Source organism: Mus musculus, chromosome 12 (genome assembly GCF_000001635.26).
Source record: "Mus musculus strain C57BL/6J chromosome 12, GRCm38.p6 C57BL/6J".
NCBI classification, from domain to species: domain Eukaryota; kingdom Metazoa; phylum Chordata; class Mammalia; order Rodentia; family Muridae; genus Mus; species Mus musculus.
Genome location: NC_000078.6, coordinates 76,642,499 through 76,666,911, shown reverse-complemented (window position 1 = coordinate 76,666,911; position 24,413 = coordinate 76,642,499). Strand labels below are relative to the sequence as shown.

Here is a 24,413-nt window from a genome sequence, read left to right as displayed (position 1 = left end):
GGGTGGGATTGCTAGGTCGTGTGGTAAACGGATGTCTAATCTCAGCCTCTGTTTTCTATCTTCGCTGCACACTGTTCTGCATCTCACAGGCGAAGCGAGGGAGCCTGGGTAGCCTAGCTGGCATCCCGATCAGTCCAGGGCTTTGTTTGTTTGTTTTAAGTAAGCTATTTGAATAAGCATATGCTGCTATCTTGTGGCTTTAATTTGCATCTCCCTATGAAGTCATTCACCTTTTCCTGTGTGCGTAATTGGTCATCATCATACTTTTTCTGGTGAGGGTTTCTTTAGAAACCTTTTGCTTTCCCTCAGCTAAGAGGTTTTTTCTTTTCTTTTTTTTCACATTCCTTTCTTTCTTTTTGTTTGTTTGCTTGTTTTTTGTTTTTTGTTTCTTTCCAGACAGGGCTTCTCTGTGTAGCCCTGGCTTTTCTGGAACTCACTCTGTAGACCAGGCTGGCCTCAAACTCACGGAGATCTGCCTGCCTCTGCCTCCCAAATGCTGGAATTAAAGGTATATTATCACCAGTATCCATCCAGGTTTTTTATTTTATTTATTTTTTTATTAACTGGTTTTGAGAGTTCTTTATGTTTCTGGTCGGAAATTCCTTATTAGACGTGTGTTTTGTAAATATGTCTTCCTCTACTGCTTGTTTTGTCATGCTTGGCAGTGTCTTTTGAAGAACAGATGCTTTTCATTTGGATTATACAACCCAGCTGGATTACGCTGACAGGTTCAGCTCCCAGCATCCTCAAACCCAGAGGTCTGCCTACTTCTGCCTCCTGAGTGCTGGGATTAAAGGTGTGTGTCGCCATGCCTGGCATTTTTTTTTAAACTATCTTAATGACTTTAGCTTTATGGTAAGTCTGAAATGGAGTAATATGAGTTTTCTTTTTCTAACCTACTTTTCCATTTAATTTAAAAACCAGCTTGTTGATTTTTACCAAAAAGTCCTGCCAGGATTTCATCTGGTAGTGTGTCGAGTTTATTGATCAGTTTTTGGAGACTTCACGTTTCAGCAATATTGATTCTTCTAATCCCAAAGCACAACATTTCTCTTTAGTTCTTTGATTTGTTCCATGATTTTTTTCTTTGCTTTATAGTTTTTATTCATAAATATTTTGTATATTTCGATCTAAGGAATAGATTTAGGGATGCTTGTAGTTCATAGATATTTGTTGAATTCATACATAAACAGTTACAGACGACTGGTGAGTGCTTGTCTTAATTCTGCAATGAAATATAAGATGCTAGAGTGGGACTGGGAAATCCATCCGGTCTCTCGGCTATGGTAAGTGTGCAGTGAAGCTAAGTCTGAGTGTGTGTGTCCCTCGGAGGCCAGCGCTCTAGCCTTCAGTCTGGACTCCCCCAGATGCATTTTTAAACCTTGGACAACTCCTGCTCCCTAAGCAGGGTCTTTCTCTGTGGTGGCCAGTCTTTTGTATGTTTGTTTGTTTGTTTTTCAAGACAAGGTTTCTCTGTGTAACCCTGGCTGTCTTACAGTCTGCCTCTGCCTCCCAAGTGCTGGGATCAAAAGCACGGGCCACTACTGCCCGGCAAAGCATTCCTCCTTGTTTTGTTTTGTTGTTTTGTGTGGTTGTCTTGTTTTTAATTTATTTTTATCCTATACGCATTGGTGTTTTGCCTGCATGTGTGTCTGTGTGAGGGATGTCGGATCCCCTGGAACTGGAGTTACAGACAGTGGTGAGCTGCTGTGTGGGTGCTGGGAATTGAATCCTGCTCCTCTGGAAGAGTGGACAGTGCTCTTAACTGAATAACCTCTCCAGTCCTATCTTGATTGTCAATTTGATTGAAGTTAGAATCACCATGGAAACAAATCTCTAGGTACATCTGAAGATCATCCAGATTAGGTTAATTGAGGTAAAAAGACTCACCCTAAGTGTGGGTGGTACCATTCTGTGGACCACTGTCTGGGCTGAAAACCCAGGAGAGAGAGAGCTAATTTAACTAACCCGGCTTCCTGTTTATGATACAGTGCGACAAGCTGCCTCGGGCTCCTGCTGCCTTTTGCCTTCCCATCCCACTAGATTGCGCTCTCAAACCCTTCTTCCTTAAGTTGCTTTTTATCATAGAGACAGGAAAAGTAACTAGACCAGAGTTACAGCGCAAAGCCATAATGAGGAGTCCACACTTGACAGCGGCAGGTTTTCTGCAGATACCATAGACCGCTACCTCCCTTGCATTATTTGAAGATGGCGAGTAGCCTGTCCGGCTAACCATTTCTGACCCATTGGCCTGGTTTGGCTCCAAACCTGCCTCTTTGGCGTTCCCTCCTTTGAATCTTCCCAGTAAAGTGATCGCAGCCCCCCTCTCTTTACAGTTTCAGGGCCTTAGGTTGTCAGTGTCAGTCTTGCTTGGCTGTGGGAAGGTCAGTGGGTCTGAGGAAGGAGGAAGGGCTGGAGGGACCTGGCTTTAAGGCAGTTTAGAATGGACAGTCAGAAAGAGTGAAAGGGAAAGAGGCCCAGGGAGAACATTGAGCTGGCAATAAACTCTGCTTCCGGTTTCCCTTTATCTTTATGATGAGAGCGTATTGATGGAATTCACAAGGTGGAACATAGCTGCGGCATGTTGTTTTGTAAATAGCAGCTTGGGCTGTGTAGCAGTGTAAGGTTTCTACATCGTGGCCGGATAACTTCTTCTTCTGCAAGTCTGTGCGGTGGATGTTGAGTGGACTGGAGGAGAGTGCAAAAGGAGCTTTTATTCCTCTCTCGCTGTGTAGGCAAGGAGAGCTTTGTGCAGCGAGAAGGAAGTTTTCCACCCTAGTGGTCCAGGAAGGCATTTCCCTCTGTCTTGTGGCCCTGGTTCCTTGGTTCTAGGAGCGTAGGGGCAAAGATCAGAGAATGATGGGGAAGAGTCTGATGCCTAAAACCTTGAAGAGGACTTCTGCTCAGTCCTCAGCGTCACCTAAGCAGAAGGCTGGCTGAGAAATGCATCCCAACTGTGTGAGCAGAAAGGGGAGCACCAACACATGGGTGTGCAGAGTAGTTGTACCATAGCAGCCCAGGGAAACTGAGGCACAGAATGGTTGGTTAATCGACTTGTAGAACACAACTACTAAGTACAGCAATTAGGATTTCAAGTTAGGTCTTTTATTTTGACAGAGTATGGTAATAACAGCCATAGCAACAATGATTAGCAACAATGATATTTAAGTTTGTTCTGGTGAGCACGCAGTAAGTGGGGATATATACACTAAGATGTGTACATCTGCTGGGCAGTGCTGGCGTATGCCTTTAATCCCAGCACTTGGGAGGCAGAGGCAGGCGGATTTCTGAGTTCGAGGCCAGCCTGATCCACAGAGTGAGTTCCAGGACAGTCAGGGCTATACAGAGAAACCCTGTCTCGAAAAACCATATATATATCTTAGTTATTCTGGGTTCCCATCTGTGATGGTTAGTGTTGATCATCATCTTGTCAGGATCTGGACTCACCTGGGAGGCAAGCCTCCAGACACACATGTGAAGGATTGTCTACATTAGGTTAGCCTCTGGCTGTGCCTGTGAGGGATTATCTTGGTTAGGTTAACTAAGGTAGGTGGCTCCACCTTCTGAGGTTGGATCCTAGACTGGATAGAAGGGGAAAAAGTTGGGGCTGGAGTGATGGCTCAGTGGTTAAGAGCACTGACTCAGAGGTCCTGAGTTCAATTCCCAGCAACCACATGGTGGCTCACAACCATCTGTGATGAGATCCCATGCCCTCTTCTGGTGTGTCTGCAGACAGCTACAGTGTAGTGTATTCATATACATGAAAGAAGAAAGAAAGAGAGAAAGAAAGAAAGAAAGAAAGAAAGAAAGAAAGAAAGAAAGTTAGTTAACAATCTGTTTCTGTCTGTCTGTCTCTGTCTATCTTTGTCTGTCTGTCTGTCTCTGTCTATTTTTGTCTCTCTGTCTTTGTCTCTCCTGACCATGGATGCAGTGAAGCCAGCTGCCTCAATCCTATACCACCCTGGCTTCCCCACAGTGGTGGACTATACACTCCGACAGTGAGCCAAGATAAACCCTTGCTCTGGTCAGAGTATTTTATCACAGCAACAGGCAAGTAGTAGCTAAGGCATTCCTAGCCCAAGCTCTGCTTCACAATTATCTAGAGCCGTGGTTCTCAACATTTCTAATGTCACAGCCCTTTAATGCAGTTCCTCATGTGGTAGTGACCCCCAGCCTTAAAATTAGTTCATTGCTACTTCATAACTGTCATTTTGCTACTGCTATGAATCGTAGTGTAAATATCTTGATATGTGACCCCCAAGGAGGTCACTACCCAAAGGTTGAGATCTGATGAGCCAAAGAGTTCCATATTGCTCCTGAGGAGTGTGGCCAGCAGTGTGACTTTCATAAGCTGGTGGCTGGTGCTTCCCCTCCAGCAGAGCTCAGGCCAAGTGGCTACATGCTCGTGTGAAGGCCCAGGAAACTGGGCGAGGCAGGAGCTGATGCCAGGCCTCAAGAAGTTGTAGTTACCTCTGCTTGAGTCTGGAGCTGCCTCTTGCAGACAACTTCCCAAATGTCCCCAGAGGATGGCCTCACGAAGTCAGGCTCGGTGCCCTGGCCAAGGATGGGAAAACCCCTTGGCCAGCACTTGTTCCCTCAGGAGTCCTTGTGGGCCCGAACTAGAAGATGAGCTTTAATTGAGTTATTGTAAAAGCTCCAACATGAACGAATAAATTGGCACCCATCACTTATACATTATTTAAAAGTCCGTCTTTTAAAATAGCTGCTTTTGTTTGTGTGGTGGAGACATTGGGGTTGAAATCATTCCGTGACTGGCGTTTCTGTGGCACGAGGAGGGAGACAGGAAAGAGTTCTGCGTGAAGTGGGGAAGGCCTTCCTGTCTGGAAGCATCTAGGGAAGCTGCTGCTCTTCTCAGTCTTGTGAGTGAGGACGCTGAGGCAGGGACTGGGTACAGAGGTTCATAAGGCTTGGGCCTCAGTGCCGCTGGCCATCCCTTGAGCCACGCGGTCTAGCAACAGAAGAGGGGCTGGGAGCGTGTGACTGAGGAGCAGGAGCAGCAGTGACAGCGTCGGATATCGATGACCAGTCCTCAGCATGACGGCATATGCCATGTTCCCAGCCCCCAAACAGTATGTCCTCTACAGGAGGACTCTTCTCGTCCTAGGGCCATTTCCCAGTCTTGTGCATGTGTTCAGCAAGCAGCTTACAGGCCCCTTTGTGTGTGTGTATGGCCTCGTGCTGGGGCAGCACACTGCTGGTAGCAGCCGCCCTCATCATCTGCATGCTCTAGCTTGCTAAGGATAGCCTTCACCTCCTTGTTTCTATCTATACTTCTCAGCTCTGAAAGGCCTGGCTGGCTCTTGGCCTTGCTGTAGCCTGCTGGGTTTCCTCTTAAATCAATTACATTTTTGTGTCCTTGGCAACTTTGTCAAGAAGGGGGAAGGCAGGGGATCGGGAAGAGTTTTGCTTGAAGATGGAAAGACTTGAGTTTGTTAAAACAATGGTGGAAGGAGAAAAGTCTAGACGTTTGCATTAGTTATATTTTGTTGCTACGATAAACAACCTTGAGCAAAACTTTCATGGAGAGAAGAGTTTATTTTGTCTTACGACTTCCAGGTCATCATCCATCACTGAGGGAAGTCGGGGTGGAACCTCAAAGCAGGAACCTGGAGGCAGGAGGTGATGCAGAGGCCATGGAGGGTGCTGCTTACTGGCTTGCTTCCATGGCTTGTGCAGCTTTGCTTTGCTGTACAGCCTAGGACTGTCTGTCTGTCCACAGTGCACTAGAACCTGCCCTATCAGTCATTAACCAAGAGGAGGCCCCGCTGACATGCCTGCAGGCCAGTCTGATAGAGGCAATTCCTTAAGGAGGTTCTCGCTTCTCCGAGGACTCTAGTTTGTACCAAGTTGACAAAAACGAAGGAGTACATACAACATTGGTACCAGGGACTGAGGGGTGGCAAGTAGGGAGGACTGTGTGGATGTCTGGATCTACACTGGCCTGCCCTTGGCAACTGAGGTTGAGGTAGGGAGGAAGACTGGGAAGGAAGTCACAGCTGGGCTCCTACCAGTTTCCTTAATCCGGTTTTTACTGCCCCTTCCTTCCACTAGGGCCCAGGAGAGTGCGTGGGAGGGAAAAGGTAACCCAATTAAATTCTGAAAAACTGCTCTATATTGAATTTCTAAGTGAAAAAATGTGTTCATTGTAAACATAAAAAAGTGTGAGGAGAGAGACGGCTGACTTTCAGTGTGTGGGGTATGACACATGGAATGTGCAGGCACAGGATACATTGATCAGAGTCAGCACAAGGGAGAGATGTGCTCAGCCCTAGGTGCTGTTGTGGATTAGATTGTGTTGCTGGAAGCTTCTAGAGTGGGATGTGTGGGATGAGTGGTAGGTTGAAAGGCCTGAGCATAGGAAGACGTGAAATATTTTCCAAAGCCAGGCAAGAAGTGGCAAGAGCCTGGCATAAAGAGAGAGCTTTAGAACATGAAGGGATGACCAATGAAAGGCGCTCTAAAGTCAGATGTGAAATAACCGGCCTTAGTGCTGATAGATTCCACATGAATGCTTAGTGCACACAAGTGGGGTAACTGGGGCATGAGAACATGAAGTGATGGGTATGGTGAGGTGGAGGTCTCGGGCTCCAGAATGAGAGTCGGTCTCAAACAGGCTTCCATGTATTGAGTGCTTACTCGGGTCCCAGGTACAGCACAGCACTGAGTGCTAGGATATGGGTGTGGCTTGGCCCGCCGCCACGGAACCCACCACAGTCTAGGCAAGAGAGTGAACGTGGGGAGAAGTCAATGACAGATGCGTAAGTGCAGTTCTGATAGTGGATCGGACTGCTGAGGCTAAGGATGGTGGGGAGAACTCAGCTTAGGTTAGTGTGCCCAGGGAGGACGGCCACAAGGGAGTGATCTCTAAGAAGAGTCTGGGAAATGGGACAGAGACAGACATGCATGGTTGCTTCAAAAGCTATTCTCTGGCACCAGCACACACAAAGGCCCAGAGGTAGGCTAGACATACCAAGTTTGAAGAGATGAAAGAAGGCTTGGGTGTTACATGTGCAGATGGGAGATGAGCTCAGAGAGGGAGGCAGGAGAAGCCAGACCTTGCCAGGTGTTAGGGCCACGGTGGCGCTGACTTGTATTCTACGCACCACTTGCATTTCAGGCTTATGAATGCTAGGCGGTTTCCCTCTATGGTATGGCAATCTCAAAGCATTAAGTAGAAAACTTGAGAAGTGAATTTGTAAGCTTTAGCCTTTGCTGAGCGACATGATGAAGACTTGCAGCTCCTACTCAGTAGATGCCAATCATCCTATCGTTCTGCATTCGCCTATCCACGCTGTGTGTACTCTCCACCCAGCACTCGCTCTCTAGCCTTTCTAGTCAGGTTGACCTTCATAGAGTCATAGCTAAAATTTAAGTAACTCCTAGTCCGCTGAATGGAGCCAACATACAAGAGTATGCTGCCAATTTTATTATATATATAATAATTTATATATTATATAACATATATAATTTCATTATAGTTATAGTTTTATAAGCATTATTATAGATCTGTATCTGTAGAGAAAAACACTCTATCTAGAGTTCAGAACTAAGTGAAGTCTTAAGGATCCACTTGAGAATCTAGAACCATATCTTTCATGAAGGGTAAACTACTATATTTTATAAATTTAGTATATCGTTAAGAAAAAGCTTTATTAAGGCCTTATTTGTTTGTTGTTTGTTTGTTGTTGAGACAGAGTCTCACTGTGTAGCCAGGTTGGCCTGACACTTAACTGTGGCCCTGAGTTGATGGCGATCCTTCTGCCTCAGCCCCCTGAATGCTGAGATTCCTAGAGTGAAACATCATAACTAACTTCAAAATTCTTACAAGACTTTCCTGAAGAAGCCGCAGGGATGGTACCGCAAACCCCCATGTGTGTCTCACTCCAAGTCATCTGCTAGAACTTTCTCATCTGGTTTATTTGTTTCCTACAATCCTAAAACAGATTTAAGCAAATCCTGGATGTCATGTCTTACTCACCAATGCGTACTTCAGCATTGTTAAACTATGCAGTAGGTTTATGTCTTAGTTAGGGTTTCTCTGTGTTGCTGTGAAGAGACACCGTGACCATGGCAGCTCTTTTAAAGGAAAACATTTAATTGTGGCTGGCTTACATTTCAGAGGCTTATTAGTCCTTTGTCATGGTAGGGAGCATGGCAGTGTGTAGACAGACGGGTGCTGGAGAGTAGCTGAGAGTTCTACATCCAGATGCAGGCATCAGAAAGGGAGAAACTGAACCTGTCTCGAGCATTTGAAACCTCAAGGTCCACCCTCAGTGGCACACTTTCTCCAACGCGGCCACATCTCCTAACAGTGCCATTCCCTATGAGCTTTGGGGGCCATTTTCATTCAAACCTCCACAGTTTAGTTTTCTTACATAATCACAATGTCATTATTGTACCTGTTACAATAGACTATAATTCCTAATTGGCATCCAAAACTGAGTCTGTTATTCAGATAGCCTCGATTGCCCTAAGATACAAAACAACTTACACATTATTTGCTTGTTACATCTTCTAAGTCTCTTTGGATCCATGACAATCCTTAATTCCTGTCTCTTCGAAAACAAAACAACAACAAAAACCCCACCTCGTCTCTCTCTTTTTTTTAACTTTATTTATTTTGTGAGTATTGGTGTTTTGCCTGCAAATGTCTGTGTATCCCATGCACAAGTTACAAATAGTTATGAGCCACCATCAGGGTGCTGGGAATTGAACCTGGGTCCTCTAGAAGAGCAGTCAGTGCTCTTAACCATTGAGCCATCTCGCCAGCCTTGTCGAAGTGACATGAACTGGAGGAAACTGAGTCCATCGTCTGCAGGACGTCCCGAGCTCTGGATTTGGCTCCTTGCTTTCCTATCTCCTGATTTCCTATAAATCCTGAACATGGAGAGTCAGCCCTGAAGACTTGAGTCTATGGCTCAACGGTTTTGGCAAGAAAATCACAGGTCGTAAGGTCCTTGTGTTGTGCACACAGTCTAGTCCCATTCTCATGGACACTAGGCATCCTGTCATTTGATCCTTTTTATTAGAAATACTTAATTATTTGAAATTTGTTATTTCAACCTATTCTTGACCATTTCCAGTGTTGGAGCGTCTGTTTTTTACCTCCTCGCCTCCTGCAGCTCTCTTCAGAGAAGAGAGAAGTGACTATGGGCTGGGGACCTCCTAATGAATGAAGAAAGAGTGGGCATTTTACCTTTTCAACCTTTCTGCCGAGAATAAATCAGTGTTAATCTCAACAAAAACCTGAGTCTAGGGAAGCAGGGCTGCAGAGCATCAGTTTTCTGTAACTGTTGCTATTGAGCCTAGAAACGCTGAGACATTATCTTTGAAGACTATGTGCTGAAAGGCGTGGGATCTGAAGTATTCTGGATTTTTAAAAAATCTTTAATGTTGATTTTTGGAATAATTGCACATACATAACAAGAGTCCTCAGGGTGTCCAAGCCTTTATACATATGAAATTCATTTATGTTTCCATGTGCACCTTACACACATAGCCTTAGGTAATTTTATGTAGTATTTTTTTAGTGACCTCAACCTCAGATGAGGTCAGGTATGGGATTTTCCAATTGCAATCTCATGTCAAAACTGAAACAGCTCCAGAGTTTGGAGCGTTGTAGAGCAGGGATGCTCACCTTTCATGTAGGAATGTTGTCTCTTCTCCCCTCTAGTTGTTCCCAGTGAAGCAGGACGTGAGTGCTGATAAACACTGTTCTGAAAAACCAATCCCCGTCAGAGCTAAGTCAGAGCTAAGCAGCACCTGTTCCCAACCAAATCCCTGTAAGGACTGGCAGAGCTCAGTTAGCACCACCCCACCCCTGCTCCAGCCGCAGCAGGGTGACCAGAGACAGTGCTTAATAGATTTTTCCATGATGAGGGCGGGCAAGTTGTAACCTGTGGGCCTGAAGCCCCTGCCTAATGACGGGAACTGCAGCAGCAAGGATTGCGAAAGGCATCACCAAACGGGAACAGTCAGGAATGACCAACCAGTACATTGCAGGACATCACAAATGCATAGGCATCCTTGAAGCTGGCGACTACAGCCTTGGAGCTCTGGATCCTAAGCCACACACTGTCACTGTGGCCAGGCTGGGTTGGCATATGAACTGCATAGTGTGGCAAGGCAGAGAGCACTCCAGAAGGAGAAATGCTGGTGGCTTTCACCTGCTGGAAAGGCCACTTACAGGTGGCACTTACTTAGGCCTCCATCCTGCCCCATGACGCCGACACTCCCGTGGCCTCCTGTTCCGAGAGCTGTGTGTTCACTAGTTGTAACCATATTGAGACTGGACTGTGTTATCTAGGTGGAGATGTCCAGGAGACAGTGGGACTCCTGGGGTGAATGGCATCTCACTGGTTCTCACTCTACTTGGTTGTGTGTGTTTATGTATTTGCCTTTTCTTTAAGGTGTCTGTACATATTGCAACCCATTATGAAAGGAGTGGGTAGGTGGGCACGTTCCCTTGTTGGAGATGCATTCGCAGAAAAGTAACCAAGGGAACTACAGGATCTAACCTCCTGGCCTGGGTTGCCATAGTATCAAATAGGTTAAAAGCAGGTTGGGGCTCCGTCTCCTCCTCCTTCCTCCTCCTTCTTGCCTTTGAGGGACCTGGGGAAGAAGTGGGCGTACTGGTTACTATTGGGAGACTGAAACTGGAGGAGAGTCTATTTACTCCGCTGGGACATGGGGAAAGCTGACATATACCATAACTCAGACCTACAGAGAAAACACTGTAGCCCCTGGCACTTCCTCGGGTCCTCATCGATGAGCTGGGCAAAGCACTTGAGGCTCACATTGTGAGGCCTAACACCCGTTCTAGAAGCAGATGGGTTCCAGGATGTGTGAGAGGTGGCCGTGAGCGGCTCCGGGATCAAGCACTCTGAGCTGTTATAGTCACATGGGCTTTTCAGTGTTGAGCTGTGTAGGCAAGCTCCGTCTTACACACGTTCTCGCGACCGGCCAGGAAGAACGCAACAAACCGGAATCTTCTGCGGCAAAACTTTATTGCTTACATCTTCAGGAGCAAGAGTGCAAGAGAGCAAGAGCTCTATTGCTTACATCTTTAGGAGCCAGAGAGCAAGAGAGCAAGAGCTCTATTGCTTACATCTTTAGGAGCCAGAGCGCAAGAGAGCAAGAGAGCAAGAGCAAGAGAGCAAAAAGGGAGAATGGCGAAACCCCGTCCCTTTTTAAGGAGAATTATTCTCCGCCTAGGACGTATTACTCCCTGATTGGCTGCAGCCCATCGGCCGAGTTGTCGTCACGGGGAAGGCAGAGCACATGTAGTGGAAAACTACCCTTGGCACATGCGCAGATTATTTGTTTACCACTTAGAACACAGGATGTCAGCGCCATCTTGCAACGGCGAATGTGAGGGCGGCTCCCCACAGATCCCCCTTTTCTTTTAATAAGAGCAATAGGCCACCCATATTAATGAGAGTGGAGATAGAGGTCAAATCCCCAGTGTGCAGGTAAAGGAGCCATGTACAGGATTACCTCTTAGGCTCACAGGCTTTTACCCAGAGCAACCCTGACCTGCTCCCGTGTCGTTTTACCTGGGGAGAAGGACACTTGGACACTCAACCTTCTTGAAAGATGACATGTCTCCCTAGAATAGGCTCATATATGCCGCAGAGCCCTTCTACTGCAGTGCTTAGCCGTGCAACTCTCTCGGGCTGCTGAAGCACACTCACTCTATCCCGTGCAATGAGACTAGCCTCGTGGGGTGCAAGAGCTGAGTGGCCAGCGACCTATTGCTTAAGCATAGATAACCATATATCAGGGGAAGCACCATGTTCTAGAGCTGCAAGTGCCTGGGCAATAACCAACTTGTCTCTCCTAGTTTGGGCCTTAAGCTTACAGACCAACCAAAGAAGCAACACTAATCCACAGCAAAGTGTATCTCCAAATAATATCAATCCCACCCATTCTTTAAAGAAGGAAAATGCTGAGGAGATCCAATTGGGTAATCCTTTGGTCAGGGACAGGTCCAAGCACGTGGAGTTGACCTGAATGATGGCAAGTCTCAATTCCCGAAGGGTCTGTTCAAATTCAGCCGTCCAATTCTGTAACATATACTGAGAAAGACTTTTTGACAAATTAGCTGCCCTAGTAAAATTCCCATACTGAATGGAAGTAACGCACAATCCCGGAAACTTTTGTTCACATCCCAGCTGAGCTATTTGCCATAATACATCTAGTTGTTCCTGGACAAGATCTATGCGTTGATTAACCTCTGCCCATGGAGCATTTTTGGGATTGGAGGATGGCGGCCGCTAAGCCTGCATTGGTGAGAGGTCCCCCGAGCTCCCGACAAACCCTGAGCCAGTCTTGTAAACCTTTGTTCTTTCTTGGGGCTATGGCCGCTCGGCACTCCTGTGTGGCTTGCTCATAAATGAGCTATTCTACCAGAGGTGCGGCTTGCTCTGAATCTCCAAAAATACGCTCTGCTGCCTCTGTCATTCTGGCCACAAAATCTGAGAATGACTCCTGAGGTCCCTGGACGATCTTTGTTAGTTGTCCAGTGGCTTCACCTGCTCGGGAGAGCGCCTTCCAGGCCCTAATAGCCTTTTCATCTGATTCAGAACTATTAAGAACTGGCTCCTTGAGCTCACCTAGTGATGAGTATAGGCTCCTTCTCCTAGAGACCTCCGCTAATTGATCTTTTTTCTTTTCTTTTTCCTTCTCCTTCCTTCCAATCTCTCCCCAGGTATTCTTACCTGACCTTAACTTTTCCTCGGGTTCAAGACCCGTGGAAAGGCCTGTATACTTATTTTGTGAACCATATTTCCTCTTTGCTCCTACTCTCTCTCCCCGCTTTACTTCTGATAGATTGCCCTGAATTTCATCCAGAATTTTCAGCCCTGCCTTAACCGCTTGATAACATGTGAAAAGGAACAAAAGAGCTCCTAACACTAGAGAAAGTTCAAGGCCAAACATACCTTGTAAAGCTATTTCCCACTTTACTTCTGATAGACTGTCTTGAATTTCGTTAGAAAGTTCAAGGCCAGACTTACCTTGTAAAGCTATACTTACGGGTACCCTGTTCCCCAGCTGAAGAGTTCTGAATTCACGCAGTTGAATCCTTCTCAACAGTCTGTGTTACGGGAACACTTCATTACCACCATTCCCCAGCTGAAGAGTTCTGAATTCACGCAGTTGAATCCTTCTCAACAGTCTGTTTTACGGGAACACTTCATTACCACCGTTCCCCAGCTGAAGAGTTCTGAATTCACGCAGTTGAATCCTTCTCAACAGTCTGTTTTACGGGAACACTTCATTACCATGACCCGCAGTTCTTGTTCCGGAATGAGGGATCTTCCTTGCGCCGGTGATGGTAACCGTCCCGGGTTTTCTCGTCCCAGGATTTCTCGTCCCGGGTTTTCTCGTCCCGGGTTTCGGCACCAACTCTTACACGCGTTCTCGCGACCGGCCAGGAAGAACGCAACAAACCGGAATCTTCTGCGGCAAAACTTTATTGCTTACATCTTCAGGAGCAAGAGTGCAAGAGAGCAAGAGCTCTATTGCTTACATCTTTAGGAGCCAGAGAGCAAGAGAGCAAGAGCTCTATTGCTTACATTTTTAGGAGCCAGAGCGCAAGAGAGCAAGAGAGCAAGAGCAAGAGAGCAAAAAGGGAGAATGGCGAAACCCCGTCCCTTTTTAAGGAGAATTATTCTCCGCCTAGGACGTATTACTCCCTGATTGGCTGCAGCCCATCGGCCGAGTTGTCGTCACGGGGAAGGCAGAGCACATGTAGTGGAAAACTACCCTTGGCACATGCGCAGATTATTTGTTTACCACTTAGAACACAGGATGTCAGCGCCATCTTGCAACGGCGAATGTGAGGGCGGCTCCCCACAGCTCCGTAGGGCTTGTCCTGCAATGTCACCTGGAGACAAGGAAGGGATAAGGATGACTCTGGAGATGTGACAAAGGAGACCCGCCTACTCTTTGATAAGAGGTTTGGTAGCTTAAGATCTTTGGGGTGAAATGGGAGTTGTATGCTCAAGCACTACCCATAAGACACCCTCTCTCCTTTTGCTGACAGGGCCATAAGGTCCAAGTTTAGGCTTGTATGGGGGCCTCCATGAGTCATGGAAGTTCACTCTGCATGCATCAGTGACTGACATCATTGAAGCTTTGACCACATCACCCCATTTCTAAGTTCCCCTCAGATGACAACTTGAATGCCATTTCTGTGGCTCCTGGTTTGATCGGATGTTTTCCCGTGAGACCCCATCATATGCTATTCTCTTTAGCTATAGTGGTTCTTCTGGCCAGGCCTTTGAAGGGTCCTGGTGATGGTAATAGGAGGGACCTGGGTGACACCGAGAAAGCACTGGGTTGAATTTGGTTTCAGGCTCATTGCCTTGGCCTGGGGTGGGGGGTGTTGTTCATTTCTGGAATCACCATAGGTAATCCGCCCTCTCTGAGACCATCTTTGCCTCAGCATGTGGACACACCTCACCCACCAACCCTTGACTCTGGCAAAATTGCCACCTGGGCAGGGGCTAGGGAAGGTGTCAGGAGGAAGAGACCCCATTCTCATTTCTTCTGTGGTATCTATCCCCAGGGACTTGGTCCTTCTGTTATCAAGCAAGCAAACAAGCAAACAAACATACTAGACTCATTTGTTCAGATACACAAATGTATTTCCCCACATTCCTGGCAGGGCCACTGTCTGGCTGCTGTCCTTTGTGAGCTGCGGTCTCAGGAAGGATGGTGTTTTTAAGCAGGATGAATTGCTGTTGTGTCCCTGATCTCCTGCACCCAGGGCCATCAATCTTGTCTTGCACGCTGGTTCTGCTGGTCTGCCTACTTGGGCTCATCTTTCTGGGGCAGACTTATTTACGAAGCCATAGCTAAGGTAATCTCACTCCCAGACCCGCAGCCTGGGCCTCTCTCAGCCACTCTTAAAAATAGCCTGGGATGAAGGGAGTGAGCCAGGGTCTGGTTACCTCTGGGGCTCACAGGCGATCTTACCTCACATCTGACAACTTGGCCCCTCTCAGGGGCTTCTGGATAAGCTTGTGGCTGTGCAGGTGGTGGTCAGCTTGTCAGCCTCTGTCTGACTCACACTTCCAAGTCAGTGGTCATTGCGTTCCTCCGGGGAGGCAGTAAAGGCTTGAGAAGTAGGGAAACCCTTCCCAGCTGTCTCTGCTCAGACCATCGAGAGGACAGCCCAGCCCTAGAAGCAGTTAGTCCATTACGGAGAACGGGCTGTTCAAAGGGACAACAGTAGTCTTGAGCACAGGCCTGGCATGGTGTGGGGGATACTGTGTTCAGGATAATGACTGGCTTTCCCACTTTGCACGTTCTCTTTGCCCTGAGCAGTAAATACCTTCGTTCAGCGCTAGCATCTGGGACACACTCTCCCAATGGCCCAATTCTCTCTCCCTATCCCTAAGACCATTTCGGTCAAGGGTGATAACAGGACTCTAGCATGACCTGTTGTCTAAGCCCCTACAGTAGTGGTAGACGACCTTGGGGAGGCCCCATCCTGTGTCTTTTTCTCCCTTGTGCAGTTAGAGATGATAATTTTGGCTCCTGTCTTACCTCAAAGGGATGTGGTGGGATTGATTTATCAGACTGGGAGACAAGAGTCTGAAGTGACTAAGTCTGAAGAGTAAGGTCCAAACACTGCAGTCGCGCTCAGAGTGGCAAGCAAGCATTGTGCCTCCTGCCTGTGTGAACCTCCTGGGGATGTGAGCCCACGTGTTGGCATATGTGAAAAGACGGTGTATAGTTTAGTAGTTATTCATGTTTGTTGTTTGCCCGCCTCCCTGGCCTTTCCACCCATGGTTACTCTCGTGAATGGGAAAGCTCTGGGCCCCCATTCTGAAGTACAGACTTGAACTTGGAATCTCTTAAGTTCCCAGGCACAGATGAGAGAAGGCAGTAATTTTCCCAAGGCCGTGAACATTGGTAACCAAGATGGCCGCTGCTGCCACCTCCTGTCTCTCTTTTCTCCCCAACATCTCCTATTCTCCAGTTACTCGCCGGCTCCCTGGTTCTTGCTGTTGCTTCTTATCTTCAGTGTTGATATTTCCTTTCGTTTAGATTCTTGTCCCTTTCGACCCATCCTTCCACGAGTGCCTCCAGACTTCCTTGGAAAGCATTTGCCAATCACGTGGTTCTTGGCACTCAGTCCCTAACATACCCAGTTCTCCTTTTGTCATGACGTACAGTGCCTGCTACTGCTACCCTGGCTCTCTGGGCTGCTTGGACTGGTCAGGGATTCAACAGGAGACCTTATTCCAACAACTGCTCACACTTTCAAGAAGAAAACAAAACAAAACAAAAAGAACAAGAAGAAACTTGACTTCTTCTGTTGTTAAGGGTGGAGTCTCAGGGGCAGGGCGGGCAGCCTGATAGACTCAATGTCTCCACCCCCACCCAACCCCACACTGGTTCCGTTTAAGTCAGACCCAGTCAACTGCAACTGTCATCCCCCCCCCACACCTGCCTTTGTCTCCACCCACCCCCCAGGCAGACTTCTGATCTTAGTCCCTGACTGAGGTGAGGTGTCTCTTCCTTGAGTGCCCATCCCACAATCCCCAGCCTCTGGTTCCCAGGAGAGCTGTCTCTTAAGCTGCTCCAGTGCCCAGGCAGCAGCAGGTTTGACGGAAGCTGGCTCACTGGGACTGATGTCTCCACCTGCTGGCCATCCTGACCCTGCCGCATGCAGCTCTCAGCCTGTCCCAAACACTGTCACTGTCACAGCCAATGCCGCCGTTACTCCTGCTGCAATATTTTGTAACACAGGGCCCTGAGACCCCAGGGGAAGAAACTGCCCTGACAGTGTGTGGCTTCCATAGGATCTGCTTCTGTTGGACTTCCCTCATAAGTCCCCACCGAGAAAAAGAGCAAGGGGCTTGGATGCTAACCCTTTGCCTGTGTTGCTGTCCCCTAGGGACCCTTCCATGAAGACTGAGCCAGGCACAGCTGCTAAGAAGAGCCTGCTGACATGACATCGGCCACGGAGTTTGAAAACGTGGGCAACCAGCCACCATTCAGCCGGATTAACGCCCGCTGGGATGCCCCCGATGACGAACTGGATAATGACAACAGCTCAGCCAGGCTCTTTGAGAGGTCACGGATCAAGGCCTTGGCAGGTACTGCTTGGGGCCATGGGGGTCAGAAGGTTACAGTCATAATCCTTATCAGGTCCATGTCCCTCCTGGCTATGGTGGAGCCTCTGTATGTGAGCTCTCATATGGCAGTGTTGGGAACACCTTTGCCAAGTTCCGAGAGCACCCTTTCCCCAGGGAATACAGGCTTCAGCAGCTTGTCCCAGAATCCTCAACTTCCTCCCAATTGTTCTGAGAGTCAGGGAAATGCTGGCATTGGTGGAGGGTGGTTCGGCCATCTGTCTCTGTTCCAAGTGACCTGGGACCAAAGTGAAAAATGTGAGTAAGGAGTGTCTGAGGGGCTACACAGGCACAAGTTCAAGAGGTGACCTGTGCCCTTACTACCTTGCCTATATGTACGGAGAGAGCAATTACCGTTGCTTCCTCTGTGGTCCCAATGAAGGTAGGAAATTGTAAACAGAGACCATCCTTTCCAGTCTGCCTTAGGAAGGACATTTACCGCATGAAGCCTCTCATCTTGAACTGGGGTTGGATTGGTGCTTAGCAGTGTCTTACTGATTTATTCATAGCTGGATTATGAGAACAGCTCAGCCAGGCCCTTTCAGATCAAGGCCTTGACAGGTACTGCTCAGGACCATGGGGGTCAGAAGGTTACAGTCGAACCCCCCCCCCCCCGCCCCAGATCCTTGTCCTTCCTTGCTATGGTGGAGCCTCTGTTTGTGAGCCCTAGTATGGCACAAGGCTTTTCCTCCTTTGAGAGTGTGGTTTGTGTGTGTGTGTGTGTGTGTGTGCACATGCTCATGGCAGGGAATATCTTAACATCTCTAGTAGAATGACTTCTCTGCCTGCTAGCTGAGATCTGCTTTTTTAGGACCCTTTCCCTCCTTTACTAACTGCTTCTATTGTCTCCCTGGAACTTGACTCAAGAGAACTGACCCTAAATCTTTGGCCAATAAAGAAACTTTGAGCTCTATGGGCTGTGTGTGTGAGTGGGAGGAGCTAGCCTTTACCTGACTGGACCTGAACACCAATCACTGCCTGCTGCCATCTTCTACCTTGCCAGAAAGTCTCAGGCTTTCCCATAAGCACTTTTGGCCTTGACAAAGATTCTCTGTTTTACGGCCTTGCTTAAGTTGTCTCTTCCTTTCCTCTCCACTTTATTCTCAGACACCATTGTTCCTGGGAAATCTGGAGGCAGGAGCAGGGACTTAGGCCCCTTGGGAATGGCTTCTCACTCCAAGAAGGGACTGTGGCATCTCCTCTCTTTTGTCATCATAGGACCCGATCCATGATCTGTTTCACAGCTAATGTGTACATGTGTGCATATGGGTGCACACATGCACAGACATACATATACACACACTGGAAACCTAGGTAAATTTCATTTTAGTAATTATATGTTGTATGGCCACAAAGTTTAAATCTATCCCCCCAGCTAAACATGAAAGGAAAGTGGGGGAACCGCAGAGATAAATTCAATATAGCATCAGTCTCTAAGGACTTATAATCTAATAGGGAAAAATGAACTGTGCTCACAATTAATTAGCATGAGTGGAACTGGAGAAGAACTGTGGGGAAGACACATAAATTAAATAGCAATGAGAAAGCAAAGGAGATGATACGCAGAGAGTCAGAATGTGGGGGCATTTGCCAGGAGCTGGGCGGTGAGGGCCGTATGGAGTTTGGGAAATCAGAAGTGCTCGGAGTAGCTCCAGTTGGCTCAGGGAAGCACAGCAGTCAATGCCGGGCAAGCCAGTGAGAACGTGGTGGAGGTGGGTTAAAGAGATGGAGAGGAGAAGGCATCAAACAAGAAGCATCTCAGTCAGTCCTAGCTGATCAGGAAACAGCCTCCCCTAGCACTGGCTGTGCCTGGTTACGTCTGTTCATCCCCAGGCGCATCTTACCTTCTAAAGCACAGGAACGCCCCACCCCCATGCCTGATCCGTAACCAGACCCCTGGTTACCAAGTGAACATGTCAGTCTGGGGTCCTTGCATGGTCTACAAATAACAGAAGCGTTTGCTGGCTTTCTCCTAAGAGGTAATGTGGAATGATCTCTGCTAGAAGCTATAAAGCTCTAGGAAGGTCCACTGGGAATTTTCATACTATTTGAGTCCAGGGTATCACTCTTCTGGGAACCATGGACCCTTACATTTGGGGGATTATCCAGGATTTGCTGGAGACCCCCTGACCCGCTACAGGAGTTGAGTCAACTTGAGTAAGAGTAAAGAGAGGAACGTGTCAGCTCTCCCCAGGTTTAACTTCTTGATCATTTCATCTTCAGTTCTCTTTGGAGCCATCCTGGTGGGACAGGCGGAGCCACCCTTTCTAGCAGGGCCTCAGGAATTGGAAGCTATATTTGATGCGATCATATGCCGCATCACAGGGTCTCCTTGCATGTCCACCTGTAAGGGTATTAAAGGCCAGAAGGCTTTGGCCCCTGCCTCTTCGTGCGTCTGTCAGGGTCACGTGCGAGGCTAGCTATGGGCTGCCATTCTCGTTCTGCTATTGACGATCTAGAGCGTAGGAAAATGTCACAGGTCCAGCTTGGAATCCCCACCTTCCCGCTGTTGCTCTTGCCGTGGAAGAGCGCTAGCTGTCCTTCCCAGGATATAAAGTGGGTGGCAGTGATTTCCAAGGTTGTGGGGATCAAATAAGCTAAAGTTTATGAAAAATGAAAAAACAATAATAAAAAAAAGCCTAGCGGCCTAGTGAATAGTAGATTTTATTGGTCTGAAGAAAGCTCTCTATAAATACTTGCTGTCCTTTCTCAACTTCAAATGCCCAAGATCATCAGCTCGGTTACCTTGGCCTGTTCCAGAACGTTTTCTTTCTCCTTAATTACCCCTTGCCTCCCCTACACACATGCACCCTTTTCCTGGGGAAGCTGAGGTTGGAAGAAACAGACTCCTAGGGTCTCCAAGAGCCACCACACTGTCACTCGGATCCTGTTCCCTCTCCCACGGTCTAGGTAGCTTGGGACTACAGAAATTAGCCTAAATCTTGGGCATGGGCCCCATGAGACCCATGCCGGTCTTCAGGAGACCGGCTATTCCAAGACCTTTGCTTTGCCCTCAGCACTCAGAGCCCAGGGAAGCAGGCTGTAGTGAGCTTTGCCAGATGCTCTCCTCAGCATGGCAGACCCTCTTGGTCCTCAGGTTAACAGACCCCATCTTTTCGGTCTCTCAAGTGCACTTTCCGTCAGTGTTAGAGAACACACTCCCTAGTCTGTTTTTGCTTCAGTGTTGTTACCCCCCCACCCCCAACCCTGCTAGGCCTGACTAAACAAGCCATCTGGTTAGCCTGCCCTTGCGTATAAAAACCCTGAGCTTGCTTTAGAGTGAATGACTTTTGAGGTGTCTGACTAAAGTGAAGTAGGGGATGGGAGAGAGAACTTGGGAGAGGTGACACATTTGACCTTGGTGGGGGTGGGGCGGAGGAGAGCTGGGCATACAGTGCTGGATCCCAGAAAGGGTATTTCCCGCAGGTCTGTAAACATACTCTAACTTCTTCAAGTTTGTCTCTGGCTGGCAGCATTTGCCAGGCTAAGTGGTGGGCAGCCTGGAGGAGGCTTCCTTCTGACCAGGCTTTGATAGGTTGTCTCTGGTATTGTTACATTTCTCCCTCTGGGATCTGCCTCAAGGGATAGAGGAAGGAAACAGCTGGAAAGCCAAAAGCCATGTCCTTCCCAAGGTTCCAGCCTTGGTGTTTCAACCAACAGGCTCCAAGGGTCTCAGAGAGCTAACCCTCACTGTCACAGGGGTCCTGCTCCCTTCCACTGTTAGGGTCACCAACACGTGATCGCCTGAATGGGAGGCAAAGTGCTAAGGACCGCAGGGAACTGTAGCAGTCAGCGCGCTGACCCCTGACCCCTGGACACATTCTTCACACCCCCTGCCTGCACCCATACACTTCACTGCACTTGGTCACGTACCCCAGTGACGATGCCTGCCACAAATGTGGCCCTGGTGGAAGAGGAGGGCCAGAAAGAAAGAAGCACAAAGATGCCCCAGCAGGGAAGTCTGTGCGGTGACTCCCTCCTGATCTGCCTTCCCACAGCCCTCCTCCTTCCTACCCCGCCCCTGTCCCACAGGCACACGGCTTGGCCTCCCGCACCCCATATGCCACTCACTCATGATTTACGTGATTTATAGCCCTTCCACACACACAGATGCATCTCAAAGGTGGCAGCACAGAGAGCAGTCCTGCGTCTCCCGAGGGGCCTGTGAGGAGGAGTGGCTGTCATGTTCTGCCCTTCTAAGTGTTGACCAGTGAAACGGTTACTAAGGGAGAAACTAGACAGAACCCCTGCTTTGAAGCAAGAGCCTGACATTGTGCAGCTGGCTTCACTTTGCCTTTGGGTTGCATATCCAGGATGCTTCAAAAGAGAGGCAGGCTTCCTTTCTGTGTTCTCTTTGTAATCGCCTTCCCGACAGTGGGATGAGGCTGCGCAGTGAGAATGAACAATGACGATTTAAAGAATGTAACAGGGTCATCCGTGCTGGGGGCGGGGCACAGCAGGCTGTGTCCCTGCGCTGATGAGCACTGTTGCTGACCCACAGTGCCACGCCCTGAGGTTTAGTTCTATAACTAGCAGATATGCCATCAGAATCTCAGGGTGGCAGCCCTCTGAGTTCACTGCTCCTGGCTCCTCCATGGCTGCCCTGGAGCCCTCCAGAGAGGGGACAGCGTGGTTAGTCTTTACCTTGGTAGCCAGTGGTTTTCAGAGTCTTCTTAAGAGATGCCTTAAGACCTTCCCCTCAGGTGGCTTTCTCCACCGGTGCCAGGATCCTGTTGTTCCTAGTGACCCAGAAAGGGCTTTGTGTCCAGAGGGTGTCTGGTTTCTCTTAGGGAGCAGGATTTTAACTCAGTGGGTGGACAGCCACTGCTTCATGACAGCCTGTTGGTGGCTTCAGAAGAAGCAGCTGCCACCAAGACATCAGTTCTTCATGGTCACAGCACCTCTCCAGCTACCTGTGAGCCCAGAGGTGGTGACACTTATGACAGCTTTTAAAGTGTTGAGGGTTTGGGATTTTCTTGTTTTGTTTTGTTTTCTCAGATTTCAAAACATTTAGAAATCACATATTGGGAAAACATACTATTCAGATAAATATCTACTCATCAGCCATCATTTTAATGTACTATCAGAGGAAGAAAAGTAATTGGATCAGCAGCTTCCTCTTGGAGGTAGGCAGTTATGAAACCGAGCCCCAGCCCTGGCAAGCCTCTGCACAGATGAAACTTCCCGTGCCGTGTGCGGGAAGCCCAGGAGAGGGTAACGTCCTGATCGTGTTGTCTGCCTTGAGTGTCGCTCTGTAGCTCTTGCCCACCTTTTTATTGAGTCAGTGCCACTCACTGGCCTGGAGCTCACCAGTTCCACTGGGCTGACCGGCTAGGGAGCCCCCATGAACGCACCTTTCTCCACCTTCCCAGAACTGGGATCGAAAGTGTGTGCCACCATGCGTGCCGTCTTTACGTAGGCTCCAGAGCTCTGACTCAGGTGCTCACTTTAATCCAGCAAGTGCTGTACCGACTGAGCCTCTCCCAGCTCCCTGCTCTTGATGAAAGCTGTTCATTGTTTTTGAGACTCTGCAGAACCAGGCTGTTCCCTTCATATGGGTGACTACTATCTATCATTGTGAGGAAGCTTTATCAAATATTAATGCACGGAGGTTAATAATAAGATTCTATTCTCTCCCCGTGCCGTGCAGTCTGAGTGAGCCACGTTAGTAGCCTCCTCCATCTTTGGGACATTCCCGTGGCTTATCAGCTTCATCCCCAAGGGCAGGTTCCAACGCCAGGCCTCCTAGGAGCAGCCACATCCCACCCCAGATCCCTGAGGGCTCCCTTGCACGCTGCATGCTGAAGAGGTGCCGAGGGCGTTGTTTTCAGAGCATGTGTTCAGTGTGTTCATTTTTCTCTTTTTATCATGTCAGTAAGAGAGAGCTAGCGAGGCTGCTGGCAGAGGCGTCTGGGAGCACTGTGCATCTCCACACTGTGGCTTTCAGATGCTGGAAACTGGATCAGCCAGGAAGTCTCTCACCTTACTGTCCAGTGAGAGAGGGTCAAATAATCATACACATGATCAAATATACACACATAGAACACACACATCACTCACACACCTACAACACATACACACACACCATGCATATATATAACACATACACCACACACACATATTACAAACACAACACATACCACAATACACCCCCACATACATGCCACATATACACACATACCACACACATACCACATACACACATACCACACATACACCACACATACACCTCACACACACCACACATACACCCCCACATACATGCCACATATACACACATACCACACACATACACAGAGACACACAGCACACACATGCCACACACACATCACATACACACACACGCACACACACACGCACGCACGCACGCACGCATGCACTCATGCACACACGTGCGCACACACTATTCTGAACACTGGGAAGGTTTCCTGGAAACACTATAAATTTATAGCATCAACCAACCATTGCTTATAGCTCAACCAATCCAGCTTGCTGGAGTTAGTGGTAGCGGAAAAGGGGGGCATATAGGAGTCATCTCTCAGAAGACCTTAGAAGACATAGAGAAGTCCTGGAAGAAGGCAGCAGGAACCTCAGAAAAAAGGGTAGTGAAGGAGAGTATTTGGAACAGGAATGGCAGATTGAATGGTCAAAGGGAGAGGCTGCTGCCTGAGAGATCGGTGTGCTCGGGATAGGAGGGATGGGGAACAGGGTTGCTCCCACCAATCAGAGTATTTTAGCAAAGAAGTGGTATGGTTAGGTTTGAGTTTGAGGTGGTTGTTTTGACCTGGGGACAGCAAGTATGGGGAAGCCATGCAGAAGTCTAGGAAAGGCAGATGGCTGTTTGAGCCGCGAAGGCTACCACATGTGGGGAGAAAGTGACTCATGCTGGCAGTAGTTGATGTTGTCCTTCCAACGCTGATTCTTCTGTTCTGATGCTATCGTCAAGTGACCTTGGTACAGCCACTTTCCTGCTCTGTGGAGCTCTGGGAGCTCTCTGACCTCTAGGAGCTTGAGTGATGATGCTTCAGGCTCTTCCAGTTCACCTACTTGGGAAGCCACTTATCACCAACATCACTGACAAAGGTCAGAGTGCCACTTTATCAAGATTGATGGAGCTTTAGGTCCTGGCTTGGGGAAAGAGAGTAACCTTTTTAACAAATCATTAGGTCCTCCAGAAATTCCTGCCTGGGCTGGGACTGTATCCTAGACCATCCTGACTTGTAGCCTTGCATCCCAGGGAGT

At 48.3% G+C, this 24,413-nt stretch overlaps 1 protein-coding gene across 1 annotated transcript in view; it reads left to right on the top strand.

Moving 5' to 3' along the window:
* The window catches only part of Sptb (spectrin beta, erythrocytic), a 130,060-nt gene that overhangs the window by 43,636 nt on the left and 62,011 nt on the right, over nt 1-24,413 (top strand). The window contains exon 2 of the mRNA NM_013675.3: nt 16,934-17,135. Coding sequence (NP_038703.3) covers nt 16,988-17,135 — 148 coding nt within the window. The 5' untranslated portion in view covers nt 16,934-16,987. The remainder of the gene's footprint in view (nt 1-16,933; nt 17,136-24,413) is intronic.